Raw genomic sequence first — 14,947 nt, 5'->3', positions numbered from 1 at the left:
GACTGGAAGAGCTTAGCACAAGGTGCCTTTATTTCCACACCCTGACAGATCTCTGCATCCTTGCTGCTGGCCACACTACAGAGTGGATCAGCTCCTGCCAGCACGTGTCCTGATCTGCCTCCTTCCTCCAGTGTCCTCTGTTCCACTTCCCTTGGGAGTGATATCGGTGGCAGTAAAGGCTCCTTCCCTGGCAGATCAGAGCATGGCTCAGTCCTACACAGTGGCTGTCCCACGGGGTCCCTCACTTCAGGAGAGCCTGCAGTGGCACGCCCTCGGGAGCGCTGATTTCTGGCGGCGCTTTTACTCTGGAAGAAAAAAAAAAGAGTCACGTTTGGGCTGATGGACAGAAAAGCGGGAAGGCCAACGCACCGCACTGGGTTGTCCCTTCTTCCCCTGCCACCCACAGAAGGGGAATTGCAGGCAGCAGAGAGGGATGTCCCCCGATCTGGTCAGAATCCACGTGCAGGGCAGGATGGAGGTGGCGTGGATGTGACTCACTGTGGCTTCTCGATGTCCTCGATGCCTTCGGGAAGGCGCGCGTTGAGCGTCTCCGGCAGCAGAAAGGCCACGGCACCGCTGCACACCGCGACCCCGCAGTACGTCACCTCTGGCAGGGACCGCCACACCTCGTCCAGCAGGAACACCAGTGGGGCCAGGGACCCTCCCAGGCGTGCCAGGAAGGAGGTGTACCCCATCCCATTCTGCCTGGAAAGGTGCACACCAACATGGGAAAGAGAGGGCTACTTGTGTCATGTCAGACCTCTGCCCCTTCCCCTGCAATTTTCTCTTAAGTGCTGAGGTTTTCTCCCCCCATGGCTTTTTCCTCTGCCATTTTTTTCCTTTTCTTTCTTCGTATCTTCCTAAAATCATCATATTTCCCAGAGATCAGCTGTAGCTGCTGAGAGAAATAGATTTACGTCTATTATGATAAAGAAGCTGCAGTTTCACACTAAGAATACCTGCTCTAAAGCTGTTTCCACTTTAAATGTCTAAAACCCTGAGAGCATTTTCTGATAGTAAGACTAGTGAGTCTTCCAACCTGCTTAGAGCAAATCCAAGTTCCTCCTTCTACCAGGTACTTCCAGGCAGGTGGAATACACTAGAGATACATGTGAATGTTTTTGGTTCCAGGAAGGAGACCCTGGAGAAATAAGACCCTTTTGAGGGGATGGGTGGCACTTCACACTGATGACAAGGATCCCAGCACCTGCCTGTGCATATACAGAACAAGCACTGCAGAAGGAACCAACAATTTTGTCTTTGTCAATGTCACTGAGCATGAAAGATACAAAATGATCTGGGATAAAAGGTAGCTGATCACTGTGACCACTTTGGTTTAAATGTGAATCATTCCCTGCATACAACAGACCTTTCAAAGCTAAAGGACTAAATGGCAGAGGAGGGTACCCTGGGCAGGAAGGGACAGAAGTGAAGTAAGCCACAAGGCCTGCTGTGATTCATGAGGGTTTTCTCAGACTTGCACAAAGAAATCAGTGAGGTGATTCCCTCTGCCAGATTTAACTATATACCAACCTATGCAAATGCTAAATCTGGTGTTGTGTTACCATTACTCAGGTATGTCAAATAAGCTCTGTTTTTTCCTCCTGAAAGGCTGGTTAATCCCTGCTCTAATATCATCCAATGTCCAAAACACTCTCAAACGTGGTAGTGTGTGTCCCTTGTAAAACCTGATATTTCAAGTTATTATTTTCAGGCTCTTTTAACAGTTCCTGACAGATTATCACAGGGAACAAAGACTTTACTAACCACAGGTGCTTTATGGAGTGCAAAGACCTTCCCACACAGAATACTCCTCACCTTTCCATTCATCTTCCTATCAGCACAATGTATAGCACCAGATGAAAAGAAGGGTGGCTTTCTGCCTCTCTCTTGTGTGTATATGAAATCCCTAGAACCTGCCACTTCCAGAGGCAAGGGGCCAGTGCTGGCTGATGGCCAAGGCCTGAGGGCAGCTCCCCAGCCAGGCCCTGGAGATGTGCCCAGGTGGGTGGCATCTCTTACCTCAGAATGGTGGGGTAGAGCTCTGAGGTGTACAAGAAGATGGTGGTGAAGGCAGCTTCTGAGAAACCCTTGCCCATAACGGCCACTACAGAACGCAGGGAGGTGAAGGCTGCGGGGAAGAAAAGGCATTTATGGCAATGAGCTGCCTCTAGGAAGAAACTTCCAGGTATAGGAAGGGAGAAGGTTTGGTGCTCCCACATGCAAAACAGGAATCTTCATAGCCCTGGGGCTGTTGTTTCCGAAAGTTGGATCTGTAGGTTTAGTATTAGCCCAGGTGGGCGCTGAACTGATGTCAGAATAGGTCCTGACCCTGTCTCATAGACACCCTTCAGGTGGAGGACTTCTGTGCACAGAATTCCCCGTGGACAAATCCACGACTCTCCTCCAGCATTGCACAGAATGGACTCCCCCCCTCTTTAGCAAGTCCTGAGTAGAGCAGAAGAGCATCTCACTCTTGGGGATGGCGATGTTGGCTCCTATGCAGACTCCGGTCAGGATGAGTGTCCATGCCTGGCTCGGCCGCCGGCCAAGTCGGTTCACCAGCACGTACATGACCATCTTGGCTGGAATCTCAATGATGCCAAAGACAAACTGGGAGAGGTAGATGCTGAGCCCAAAGCCAGTCAGGTTCAGGCTCATGCCGTAATAAGAGAAGGCAACGCCAAACCTGCAAGGAGTGGGTGGAGATGGGACTGAGGAAAATTCCTCTGGGAACTGCAGGATGAATTCCCCCCCTGTGGAGTGACACAGCTTACCACACCACGCCAGAGCACAGAGAGATCTTCCTCAGAACTGGGGTCCTGAACAAGCTGATGTAGGAGTAATTCCCTCCAATGTTTCTGTCTGTTGCCATCCTTGTGAGGGCCTGGCAGAGATGAAAGAAAGAGAGAAAGAAAGAAAAGAAAAGAAAGAAAGAGAGAAAGAAAGAAAGAGAGAAAGGAAAGAAAAGAAAGAAAGAAAAGAAAGAAAAGAAAGAAAGAAAAGAAAGAAAGAAAAGAAAGAAAGAAAAGAAAGAAAGAAAGAAAGAAAGAAAGAAAGAAAGAAAGAAAGAAAGAAAGAAAGAAAGAAAGAAAAGAAAGAAAGAAAGAAAAAGAAAGAAAGAAAGAAAGAAAGAAATCTCAGCTGCTGTGCTTTCAAGATACAGACATGAAACCCTAGACAGGCTGGGGGGCTTTGCCCTTTTCGGCTTCAGATCCACCTTGAATTTTCCATACATTCCCTTTGCAGCGCCATTCTCTGAGCATACATTGTCAAAGGCATGTTTTTCTACAACTTTACAGACTGCCTGCTATTTTAGACCTCTTTTTTTTTTTTTTTTTTTTTTTTTTTTTCCCTCATGGCTCCTTCTTCCTTCTCACCTCCATGCCCCGTGTAGCAGAGAAGTCTGTAGAGAAATGGCAGATGGAAAAGTCAGTGTTGGCCAGTTCCACCCCCTTCCTCAGGTGGCTTCCTGCTGTTGTATGAAGAGCTAACAGTGAGCTCCATGCTTTGTTCTTAGGAGTGCATTCATTTAAAGAGTAATTATTTATCCATCTACTTATATAAATACAGAATACCTAAAAAGCCAGGCACTGAGAAGTGAGCCCTGCCTGTGAAGAAGAAGGAGTGAGTGCTTGTCCACAAAGCCTTTTGGCAATTGATGGAGGGGTAAGTACCAGCAGAGTTAATAAATTCTACTCACTGTGTATTTACTCCAGTATCCAGTCCACTGAGACCACTTGCTACAGAAAAAATGAGTGGAAAGACACTCCACCTAATGGATGGGATTTCTGGGCTTATGGGACCTGAACTGGTGCTTTATCTTTAGGAGTGAATTTCTTCTTTCTAGAGCAAAATGCCCACAGTGCCCTACAGACCACACTGCAGGCTAAGAATTGCTCCAGGTGTCAAACAGGAGTAAAATAGAGAGAGACAAAGTGGGAAAAGAAGAACATGCATCTGTATCCCCAGTTCCTTACCTCTGGTGAGACAGCAAAGTCTTTCCTTCCATTCATTCTTGCACATCTGAGCAGGTGCCTGTGGGCTTGCTTCACTTTGCCCTTGGCTATGAGCCACCTGGCAGACTCTGGGACCCACCTGCAGGTGCAAGGAGAGGAGACTGTTCCTGTTGGAGATGCCTGTTTTCCACCCCATACACATGGCTCTGCCATCTTCTCCATGAGATTTCCACCTCAGCTAAATCCAGCAACTGTGGTGCATGGGAAGAGTAGTGGGGCACTCTTTTGACATGCTCTTCTTCTACCCCTAAGGCATGAGCAGATTGAAGTTTCAAACTCTCATCAATTAAAACTGGCCCCAGGGAGTTTTTTATTGATACATTTGTGATTTCTTGGTCCCTTTAAATTTTGTAATTGTCAGGTATTAAAACCACAATGTAGAAAGGATTCAGTGAGATCTATACATACTTAGTTAGTTGCTGAAATGATTTGGTTTTCATAATAATCAAAGCTTTCTGTACACTGGAGTTTCCCACTGGAATGGTTTGAGACCAGATCCCTACAATCCAATGCTTGTGATTCATGTGCCCTAAATCAGATTACAGTAAAACTAATGAACAACTGGTGTTACTATTCAAGCAGGAATTGAAAGTGATGTGTTGAGCAAAAATGCTTGGAGAATTGGTCTTGTTGAAAGTTTCCATCTCCTACCCACAAGCTTACAACTTAGGAAATAAAGAGAAGGAAAGATGGCATTTTGCACTCATTGCCACTGTCTCTAGAGAGTAATGCAATGTCTTTTGGTTGTCTGATGTCTTCACTGAGTTCTGACATTGTGTCAATAATATCTAGAGAGTGCTAAATTAGATTTTAATTCCATACTTCAGAGACTTTCAATTTTCTGCAATCACCGGCCTTATGGGTGCTTGAAGACTAGAGCATAATTTGTTGGAGAACTAGTCTCCATAAAAGATAGCAACATAAGAAGAAAAATCCAACAGTTATGATTAAAAGGGTTGGTCCAAATGCATTTGTGAATTTCAGCACTTCCAAGGACTCTTTTTTTTTTTTTTTAATGGCTGGTTGTCCTAGAAAGAGAGCAAAACAACTTGAACTATAAAAAGTCAGCAGAACATGTATTTTAGTTATGTTGGACTTGATCAGTGAAATACCAGAAGTTACTCTTTACACTGAATCAACTCCGTATTCTACTTTTTATTAATTACTACCTGGGGAAAGTAAAAGGAAAAAAAAATAAGTTTATTTGATTAAATGAACCATCTCCCACTTTAAGGCTTAGGGGATGTCAGGTATTTCTTAAGATTACAGGGGAGAAGTTGCCCATAGAAAGCAGGTGTATTTGGCCCATCAGGATGGATACATACCTGAGAAAAGCCTTGGGAAGTGACTGACCTAGCCTGAAGGCATCAGTGACTTTCATGGAAAAGTTGGTGCCAAAAGTATCCTTCCCAGTGAGGTGGGGACAGAGAATGGATAATTTTTTTATCTTGGCTTTACTAAGGATTAAAGCCTGGATCTGGTTGTGTCTTCCTTTATTGGAATCTGTTTTCTTTGCTCCGAGTCTGACAGAGCTGGCAGCACCAAATCCTGCTTCCACCTGTCATCCAGATGCCTCAGCCCTAGTCCTGCCTCCTCCTTGTCCCCAAAACTGTGACATAACCTTGGCTCCTGGCCTTGCTGGAGAGACAAAACCCAGACCACTCCAGTTTTCCAGAGCTGCCACGCTTTGGCAATCCAGATACGGGACACGGACGAGTCCTGCGAATCCCTGAGCTAATCCTAGGTTCCACAGAGCAGGCAAATCCCAGCGTGCTTCCTTTCTGGTGGCTGCACTCACCACAGGCAGACGATGCTCAGGAGGCAAGGTCCTGTCACAGCCACCAGCAGCCAGTGCCATTCCCGCACCAGGTACGCTGCCAGGGCCAGCAGCATGTTCCCAACGCTCCAGAAGATGCTGCTCAGGATCCCGGTGAAGGTGCGGTGCTGGATGTCCACCCACTCCATCCCTGGAAGAGGAAGGCAGCATTCAGCTGGGACACGCAGGATTTCTCCAGGAAAGGAAGGCCTGCAGGGCTTTTTAACAAGGGCAAAGCAAGGCAACGTGCCGCTAAAATAAAACTTTAAGGAAAGAAATGCTGGACTTGTGTCAAGGAACAGTTCTAAAACCACTCTTGGTGGTGGAGATTTTTTTTTTTTTTATTATTCCATTCAATAGCATTCAGTTGCTCTTGTTCATCACCCAGATTTTTTTTTTCCACTAACTGTCTTGCCTGCACAAGTTTCCCATTTCTCTGTCCACCCGTTATTTCAGATTAAACAAATACATTGAGAAGAATTGTTGTTCACATGGAATCCACCCGGAGCAGAGAGCAGAACACGTGTAAAGCCAGAGGGGCTCTCCTTGTTCCTGTGTGTGAACCAAAAGCCAGTTTTCCTCTGAAGGTTTGCACATCTTGCTACAGCCTCTAACAATCAGAAATGTCCCTCCCAAGCTCTACTACCATTTGCAGGAATCAACCTCTACAACAATAAACAAACACGGCAGGCCTTGGGATTTGTCAGGTCTTGTGTGGGCTTTACCAGTACTGAAACCATTTTAGCTTGATTTTGGCCAGATCTGCAAAAATCCTGGAAATTTCTGCTGCAACTGTAATTTGTTCTTGGGTACAACACTTTTTGCCCTGTATGTCCCAACTGTATCTACAAAATCATACAGTGGTTTACCGGATATCCTGAAATTTGGAACTTGTTTTTATTATATAATTACCTAAATCGTTCAGCTTCATTTTTGCCTAGTTTTGTATGATTTCTATGTTTTGGGGGTTTTTTTGGTAGCTTTTCTCGTTGTAAAATGCAGATTGGTAATTTAGGCAAACTGTGAGCAAACTCCAAACTGGGGAAGTAGAAACATCCTGTAAATGACACATCATCCTCTCGTGCTGAGGACAGGGCCATGCTGCTGAATTGCCCTAACAGTGTGTGCTGGAAATGTGAGAACTTTTTATCAGAGGAAAGGGGCAGAAGCTTTGGAATATGGCTCTTATTGTTCTGATGACTGGACTTGACAGGAATTCGGTCAGCTTGTTACAACACAAGTACTAACAAGTGGTTGTTGTATTTTGAGTAGACTGTTAAATAAAAACTGCAAATTTCAGTTTTGGGATCCTTGCAGGAGGGAAATTGCACAGGCAGCGATTTTCAGCCCCTTGTTCCTACCAAGTCTGCCCTGCCTGGTATTCAAGTCCTTTCCCACCCACTGCCTGCCAGGAGCCCCCCCTGACAGCCACAGCCCCTCCACACTCACCCAAAGGCAGGACAATGAGGGAGAGGCCACTCAGGGCCACCCCAGTGAGGGTCCGTGTGATGGCCAGCATCGTGTAGGACACAGAGGCGGCGCTCAGCATCCCAAAAACCACGGAGCACACCAGGGACAGCTGGAGCATGGTCTTCCGTCCGAACCTGCCACGAGCACAGGCTGGGTTACAGTGGCTGGAAACCTGTCACAGCAGCAGGGTTTGAACTGGGCAAACCAGAGATTTTAGAGGAAAATTAAAGGATGCAGCATCCTGGAGAGGAGGAAAGCGCTCTGGATTAAGCTGGTGCCACAGTGGTGCAATCCCATGCAGAGCCCACCCCATAAACATTGGGACTTTCCAGTGGAAAGGCCAGCACTGCTCAGAAGAACCAATCTAGCTCTCCTGGCCAACACCACCACCAAAAGCAGTGACGCCAGCTTGAAATCCCGTGTTGCTGTCACACCCTGCTCCCTCCAGTGTCAATGTCCTTCTCCCATGGCTTACTCAGGACTGGCCACTGCCACCACCCTCAAGGAGGGGACAGAGTCATGATACTTTCACCCTGCTCCTTGGAAGGAAAACAAAAGAATCCAATTGTCAGCCCACATGTGCAGATAGCCCTGAAATCCTAAGGGGTTTCTGAGGAGTCTGCCAGGATGTTGCTCTCCTGGGGGTTCCTTACCCCATTGTCCAGAGTCTTGTGTGGAGAGTGTGGAGAAATACAAAAGATCAAATGCACACAAATGCACGTGTATATAAATAAACACACTCTCTTACAGACAGAGAAATATGTCTGCACGTGTTTCAACACAACCTGTGAAAATCTAAACATCGAAGTGGAGCACAAGGTGTCGTTCTCCTGACGAACATCAGCACTGCATGTCAGGAAAGCTTAGGCTCAAGCTGCAATTGCAGATTAAGACTGCCAGCAAGTGATGTTCAGTCCACAAGGACCAAAGTCCTGCTCTGATCCCAGAATTAGGGCTCTCCCAGTGGCCACCTGAGAAGGATGGTGGCAGGAACAATTGCTCCAGGGGGAAAAGTGGCATGCCAGGACATAATGCCACAGTAAAATTCCCAAAAGTAATCAAAATCTACTTCATTCAGCAGCTGATAAATGAATCTACTAGCAAAATCCCCCAACTTGTGGCTTTGGTACAGGGAGTTTGCTGGGTCTGCTTTGAAATTTAAGGTGAGACAGTTTGCAAAAGACTTCATGATGCCCCTGGGTAAGAACAGGAAGCACCCAGAAACCCACCAGAATTGGATCCTGTTTCCAATGGGTAACTGCCCAAGAAAAGAAGACACATTTTTAAAATTAAGATTTTTCCTTGAAAATAAAGTAAGGAGGATATAAAACCATAATATTCCCTGCAGGACTCAAGGCAGCTATTTAAAGAACCATTACTAGACTCTCAAATAATGCACACTGCCTGCTGGGAAAACCAGGAGTGACTGGCAGGGCTGAACTTCAGGATACAGGGAGGCTGCTAGAAATAATGCCATTAAATTGTCTTCAAAGAGAGTGGTAGGAAAGCACAACCTCTGAAAGATCGTAGAAAATACAATGAAAGGAGCAGACTGAACAAGCATGAAAATTAATAAGAAAGCCATTGTCGTAAAAACAACCCCAATTTGGAAGTCTGCCAAAGCATTATTGAACCAATTCAGTACAAGGACAAGGCACAAAAGGAGTCTTTGGAGAAGAGCAGGCAGTAACAGAAACAATATATATGTATTTTTGCATATATTTGTTCACAGTGAAGGGTTTTGGAGGGTTTACCTGGGTAAAATTTGTCAGCGGAGTAGTTATCAAATCCAAATATCTGTAATGGTTTAGGAAAAAACTGAACCTGAACAGTAGAAAAACACCAAATGCTTTTCCCTCTGGGGCACCAGAGATGAAATCTCTGTTTTACTGTTAGCAAAAAGAAGTGGGATCTCATCTCTGTCAGAGAAAAGGAAGGTTGCTAATGGGAGGTCGACTTTAAAAGAGATGATAGGTGACCTGTGGGGGGGGGGAACATCTGAGGTTTAACCTAATGATTCTTAATTTTCCTCTTGCTTCCCTAGCCACTATTCATTGCTGTGTGGATGTTTGCCTAGAGCAAAACTGTTTATCTCTCATAATGCCAAAATCTTCCTACTGAGCAGCTGTGGTCAGTTCAGAGGCTCCCTTTTAAATGAGAAGTTTAAATTGTTTCTCTGTTTTAGATTAATCTGCCCAGAAATTTTGTCTTCTGACTGTCTCATCCAGGCAGGAGTCCTTCAGCTCCTTCTGCAAAGTCTCCAAACTCAGACCTCATCTCTGCCAGACTCAGCATCACCTCCCCAGTTGCTCCCTTCCCAGATTATTTGTAAATGTGCTGAAAAGCACAAAAATCCAAGCACAGGCCCTTCCCTTGACACAACAGAGCACTTGCATCCTCCCTTCTTCTTGGCTTTTCATTATTTATTCATGCTGAGACCTGCCTTCTTGCCCTAGGACAGCTTAGTTTCTTAAGAATTCTGTTATTCTCTCTGGAATTCTTTGATTCTGTGATTCTGTGAAGGAGTGTTTGGTAAGGAGACTGAGATGGTGTCTCCTCTGCTGACACGCCTATTGATTGACACAACAAAATCCTGTACATTTGTATGGCTTGGATCTTTTAGAAAAACCCAGCTGATTCTTCACTGGTGTGTCCTACCTCCCCCTGAGTGTCTGGCTCCACTTTTCATGGGAAAGTGTCAGGCACTCCTGAGATCTTATCTGGAGACCAGTTCAAAGCTTTTCTATCCCCAAGATGCTGTAGGGCTCCAGGACAATGTTTCCCTCACCCCTGGCATTTAACTGGCATTCCTCTGGTGTATTTCTCTCTGCCTTCTTCTGTCAGCTTACTTCAAAGCTCCAACTCCCAACACCTGCCTCTACACACTCTCCCACTGTAAGCACACACTCCTTTATGTCTCACACTGCAGTCTTTTTATTTCCAGGGGCTCCTTTTATGCCTTGATCCTCAGCTGGTTCTTCCCCATCACAATCAGTTTGTGAAACAAATTACTTTTCATTTTGTTCTACCTTGTGAGACCTTATTTTCTGCCATATTTAGTCTCGCTCCTTTTCCTGATTTTGAATTTCTCTCTCTCCAGCTGTGCTATAAAGCTATTGTAGATACAAAGCCAAGGCACACAGTTTGAAAATGAGCCAAGTGTCTTGGGTCCTTGTAAAATATGTATACTCATATACCCATAGGTAAAGATATGGATGTAAAAATTCCCATCTGTAGCACTAAAGTCTCTGGGTCCTTCACATTTCAGGTTCCCCTTTGCAGTGATTTTGCAGTACTCTATTATCTACTACTTGCTGTACTCTAATTCCTCCCAGAGGAAGGAAATCAGGAAGCAGTTTCCCAATAATGAATAGTGTACAGGGAGTAGGACATCCCAACTGTGTTCCTGGACTCTGTCCTCTGATGGCATTTTCTGGTTTTGCTGTTGGCAAAAATATTTAGATTCTTAACTAATGTCCTTTCTAGGTTATTACTTGGGGTTTTTTTTTTGTTTTGTTTTGTTTTTTCCCCAGGTTTATATTGTCACATCCCACATTTAACCAGAGAGAGCAAATTTGTTCCTTTTTCTTCATTGCTTCAGCTCTTCCTTGAGGAATAAATACCTCCCTGCTTGTAAATAATATAATCTCCTTACCCTGATTCTCTAGGAATTAGAGAGTCAGATTTTGCTTGCTGGAGACCCTTTTGAGCTATGGCAAGCATTTGCTCTGAGCCCCTCACTTGGGTGTCATTAGCCAATTTGTGTATAACTTGCAAGGAGTTAACTCTTTTAGCCTTTGTTCAGCTTTGTATCAATCAGCTTTCTCCAGTTTTAGACAGGCTTTTTGTTTTTTTGAAACTGGTCTTGCAGACTGGATATTTTTTTATTTGTTTGTTTGTTTGTTATTGTTCCTGCAGCAATTCTAACCACAGTCAGCAGTGCATATGACTGCTAACCAAGGCCAGAGCTGCTTCTCTGATCCGGGAAGAATTCCCTGGCTCACTGATCCAGGAAGCGTTCACTCCCTGCGTTGCTTCCCAGTAGGGCTCAAATCCGATTTCCAAGTGAGAGGCTGGATTCTCCCTTTGCAATTTCCTCCCTTCCCCGCCTCTCTGATTGCCTGTTGAAGGCCACATCTTTGGGGAATTCTCTCCGTGAAGCCGAAGCCCCAGAGGAGCAGCCCGGGAGGGGTCAGACCTGTCGGAAAGGTACCCGAACACCACGGCCCCCATCGTGACGCCGATGAAGAAGAAGGTTGCTGTTGCCTGGTTCAGCCCACGCTGATCACACACGAGATCCCACTGAAACACAAGGCCAAAGTGACACTTAGTGCCCAGCTCAGTCTCCACTGCCTTCTCACACTCCTTCACTCTGGTGGTCAGACCTCTGTATCTTGAAGTTTGTATCTGCCGAGTCTGATGGAGGGGTGGAATCCTGCACTACACTGCACATCAGACAGTGCAAGAGTCCTGGAAAATGGAAAGCTGCATCTTACAAAAGTCCCAGTTATCCATCCCCCATTGTGACAGCTTCTCTGTGAACACTTCATGGAATGACAAAACTGTAGAAGATGCTCAGTTGGAAGGGACCCATCCAAGTCATGGAGTACAACTCCTGGCCCTGTACAGGACCATCCTCCACTCCATGCCTGTGAGCATTGTCCAAATGCTTCTGGAGCTCTGTCAGGCTTGGTGCTGTGACCACTGCCCTGGGGAGCCTGTTCCAGTGCTCAACCACCCTCTGGCTGAAGAATTTTTCTCTGATATTCAACCTAAACCTCCCCTGACACAACTTCAGGCCATTCCCATGGATCCTGTCACTGGACACCACAGAGAAAAAAAACAGTGTCTGCCCCTCCTCCTCCCTTTGTGGGGATGTTGAAGATGCCAGTGAAGTCTCCCCTCAGTCTCCTCCAGGCTGGACAGACCAAGTGCCCTCAGCCACTCCTTGTATGGCTTCCCCTCCAAACCCTTCACCATCCTGGTGGCTCTCCTTTGAATGCTCTCCAATAGCTGAATGTCTCTTTTATATTGTGGTGCCCAAAACTGCCCCCAGGTGAGATGCCCCAGTGCAGAGGAGAGCAGAGGGGACAATCCCCTCCTCTGACCGGTTGGTGATGCTGTGCTTGATGCACCTCAATACATGCCTGGGCATCCGAAAACTTTCCTGGGTACCACGCATGGAGAGTTCCCCATGAAGTTTTCTTCTCCTGACCTCTGCAAGACCTGCCCAGGTGCAAGTCTCCCCCAGCTCCCTCTGTTGTGCCCCTGAGACTGCCCTGGTGAGCTGGGCACTGGAGGGTGTCCCACTGCAGAGAGCTGTCACACCCCTCAGCGAGCATTGGGGAATGTTGTGTTGATAACTGGTTTCTCTTGCCCTGTTGCCCAGTTTCCTTGGAAGTTATCTGTGCAGGGAAGAAGGAGGGCAGAGGGGAAGTAAGGTCAAATACTTGCTCTTAATACTAACCTATTGATTTCTTGCTAAGGAGTTTGTTTGGACATTCATCCTAATTTAGTCAATGTACATATTTTTATTTTCTTGGAAACGCAAATATCACTAATCTCTACAGAATGCTATGGTGAAGCCGCAGAGTTAATTTTTTCTGCAAAAATGAGACAAAATTTAATCATCAACCCAGACTTACATCCGCTCCGACAAGGCCAGTCAGATCTTGAGCAACCTTTCCTGCTACAAAAGCAGAATTCCAGAGGAAGCCCCGGTCCCTTGAACAGGTCCTGAGGCCACTGGCCCATGGAAGCAGCATCACAAGGCTCCATGCTGCTCCTCCTCCTGCCCTTTCCCTCAGAACTCCTTCACATCTTTCTCCCTGAGCCACTGCAGAAATGAGGTGCAGACCCTGTGCACACATGACCCTCATCTCGGTGCCTGATGAAAGCAGGAATGGTTGGATGGTGGGGAGGAAGCGCCAGCTCTAAGCTAAGACTTGTCCCTGCTCCCACTGAGACAATCAGCACTATCTTTCTAACCCAACTGTGCCCTTTTTGCCTGACCAGATTTTCCCTTCCCTGAGACCTTGTGTGATTTGGACTGTTTTCCAAGGAAAGTAAAGCATTAACACCCAGAGGTATCACTGCTAGCCCTGGAAAAGTGTTTCAGAAGGGGGGTTGTTAATATTTGGTGGGCAGGGACCTTTTGCAGGCTCAAGGTTATGGCTGGTTATGAGCTCCATCTCAGTGGAAGAGCCTCAGAGACAACATTTGATTTGGCATCAAGAGATATTGGTGGTAAGAGAAGAGAGGCAGCACCACCCAGGTGGTGAAGAGGAGAAAGGTGAAGATCAGTGGGGGGGGGGGTGGGGGGGTGGCCAAGGGAATAGAAGTTAGAAAGTGTTTGGAAAACCAAGACAGGAAATCAAGAGCTCATATGAAACCCTGGCAGGGTGCAATCCTGTGCAAACGCCATGAGGCCCACACAGAGGAAATCCTGCATCTGTGTCTTTCCTCTGCTATCTCAGCCCCTCCCGAAACTCTCAATCATCTGGAGAAATTAAGATGATTATAATGAGAAATGTTGGCATCAATCTAAGCAAGATGAGATGCTCACAGAAATAATATTAATAAATGTTAGCTCCTAATACTGAGCTTCAGAGAGCTTCCCCCTCCCAGGATATCTTCTCTGAACAGGTCATGTCCACTGGTTACAGTGCACAGATTTCCCTCTCATTCTGTACACTCAGCAAACACCTCTCCATCTCCTCAAAGCACAGAGCTAATTTCAATTTGGCTGTATCACAGGCCAGGAATTACCTGGGTGGAGATGGTGGAGGTGAACTGCGAGTGGTCATAGACCCATCCATGCTGGCAGTGCTGGATGATGGATTTGTTTTCTGGTTGCAGAGAGGAGTTGAGCAGCAGGTGGAACTGAGGGTGTGAGAACATCTCACAGGAACTGAAAGTGCCATCAGGCTTCCGAGGGATGCTGATGAGCAGAACTTCCTCCATGGTGAGATTCACAAATGCCTCTTGGTGTGGAATTGCACAGTGATGAGAGGGGGTAGCAGCAAGAAAATTGTGCAGCAGGAAATGCATGGGAAGGTTGATTCTTGGGAGGCAGAGCATGGCCAGAATCAAAATCTGGAATCTGCCAAAGCCCCCAATTTCCAGCAAGAGATCCTCAAATTTCATTTTTCCTGTGGAATTTGCTCATTCAGAGCAGCTATGTACCAAGGAGCAGCACCATGAGCTTGAAAAGCAGCCTCTGAACTCGGAGCTCAGCTTCCCGTGGCTTTTCATACAGCCACCTCTTTGAACTTTGAGACCTTGCTGAAAGGTGTCAAAAGTCACAGTCTCCACTTAGGGAATAGCCAAAGAAATTATCCTGTGTGCCCACAACACATCCCTTTCAAACAGACCCAGCACAGGGCACCTACTCCTTTTGGAGTCTTTTCCTCCTGCTGTGGTTTTGGAGAGGGACACCTACATTAGGAAGGCAGGCCGTGGGGAGAGCCCTGTGAGAGCACTCTCATTTCTCATGTGAAGGTCCTGCAGCAAACTCTGCCTGGTGAGAGTTGGTCACCAGCCAGACCTGCTGGACCGTAACAGAGGCCTCTGGAAGAGAGGGGTGTCCCACTGTGTCAGGGCATCCAAGGACACCAAACTTGGCTGCTGAGCACTTGCTAAG

The 14,947-nt window shown here is 46.4% G+C and overlaps 1 protein-coding gene across 2 annotated transcripts; it reads right to left on the bottom strand.

The window, feature by feature from the left end:
* Positions 1 to 241: 241 nt before the first annotated feature.
* SLC22A7 (solute carrier family 22 member 7) lies at positions 242 to 14,451 on the bottom strand. Of its 2 annotated transcripts, none has more exons than XM_062489495.1 (10): positions 14,074 to 14,451; positions 11,504 to 11,607; positions 7,285 to 7,439; positions 5,818 to 5,986; positions 3,981 to 4,098; positions 2,778 to 2,887; positions 2,475 to 2,689; positions 2,023 to 2,131; positions 498 to 705; positions 242 to 319 (listed from the first exon to the last, which is right to left on the bottom strand). In XM_062489495.1, the coding sequence occupies exons 1-10, from the start codon at positions 14,449 to 14,451 to the stop codon at positions 242 to 244; spliced, it is 1,644 nt and encodes a 547-aa protein (XP_062345479.1). The 2 variants fall into 2 exon arrangements, with proteins under 2 accessions (XP_062345479.1, XP_062345480.1); XM_062489496.1 differs by having other exon boundaries at positions 242 to 305; positions 499 to 705.
* Between the last annotated feature and the right edge of the window lie 496 nt (positions 14,452 to 14,947).

This window comes from Cinclus cinclus, chromosome 3, assembly GCF_963662255.1.
Source record: "Cinclus cinclus chromosome 3, bCinCin1.1, whole genome shotgun sequence".
In the NCBI taxonomy this organism is placed as follows: Eukaryota; Metazoa; Chordata; class Aves; order Passeriformes; family Cinclidae; genus Cinclus; species Cinclus cinclus.
This window is presented reverse-complemented; position numbering and strand designations above follow the sequence as displayed.

Coding starts and splice junctions, on each gene's coding strand:
- SLC22A7 (XM_062489495.1), bottom strand. CDS start 14,451: ATGAAATTTGAGGATCTCTTGCTGGAAATTGGGGGCTTTGGCAGATTC. Junction 2,888..3,980: donor ACTTTGCTGTCTCACCAGAG/GTAAGGAACTGG, acceptor CATCTCTGCCAG/GCCCTCACAAGGATGGCAAC. Junction 2,690..2,777: donor CTGTGCTCTGGCGTGGTGTG/GTAAGCTGTGTC, acceptor CACTCCTTGCAG/GTTTGGCGTTGCCTTCTCTT.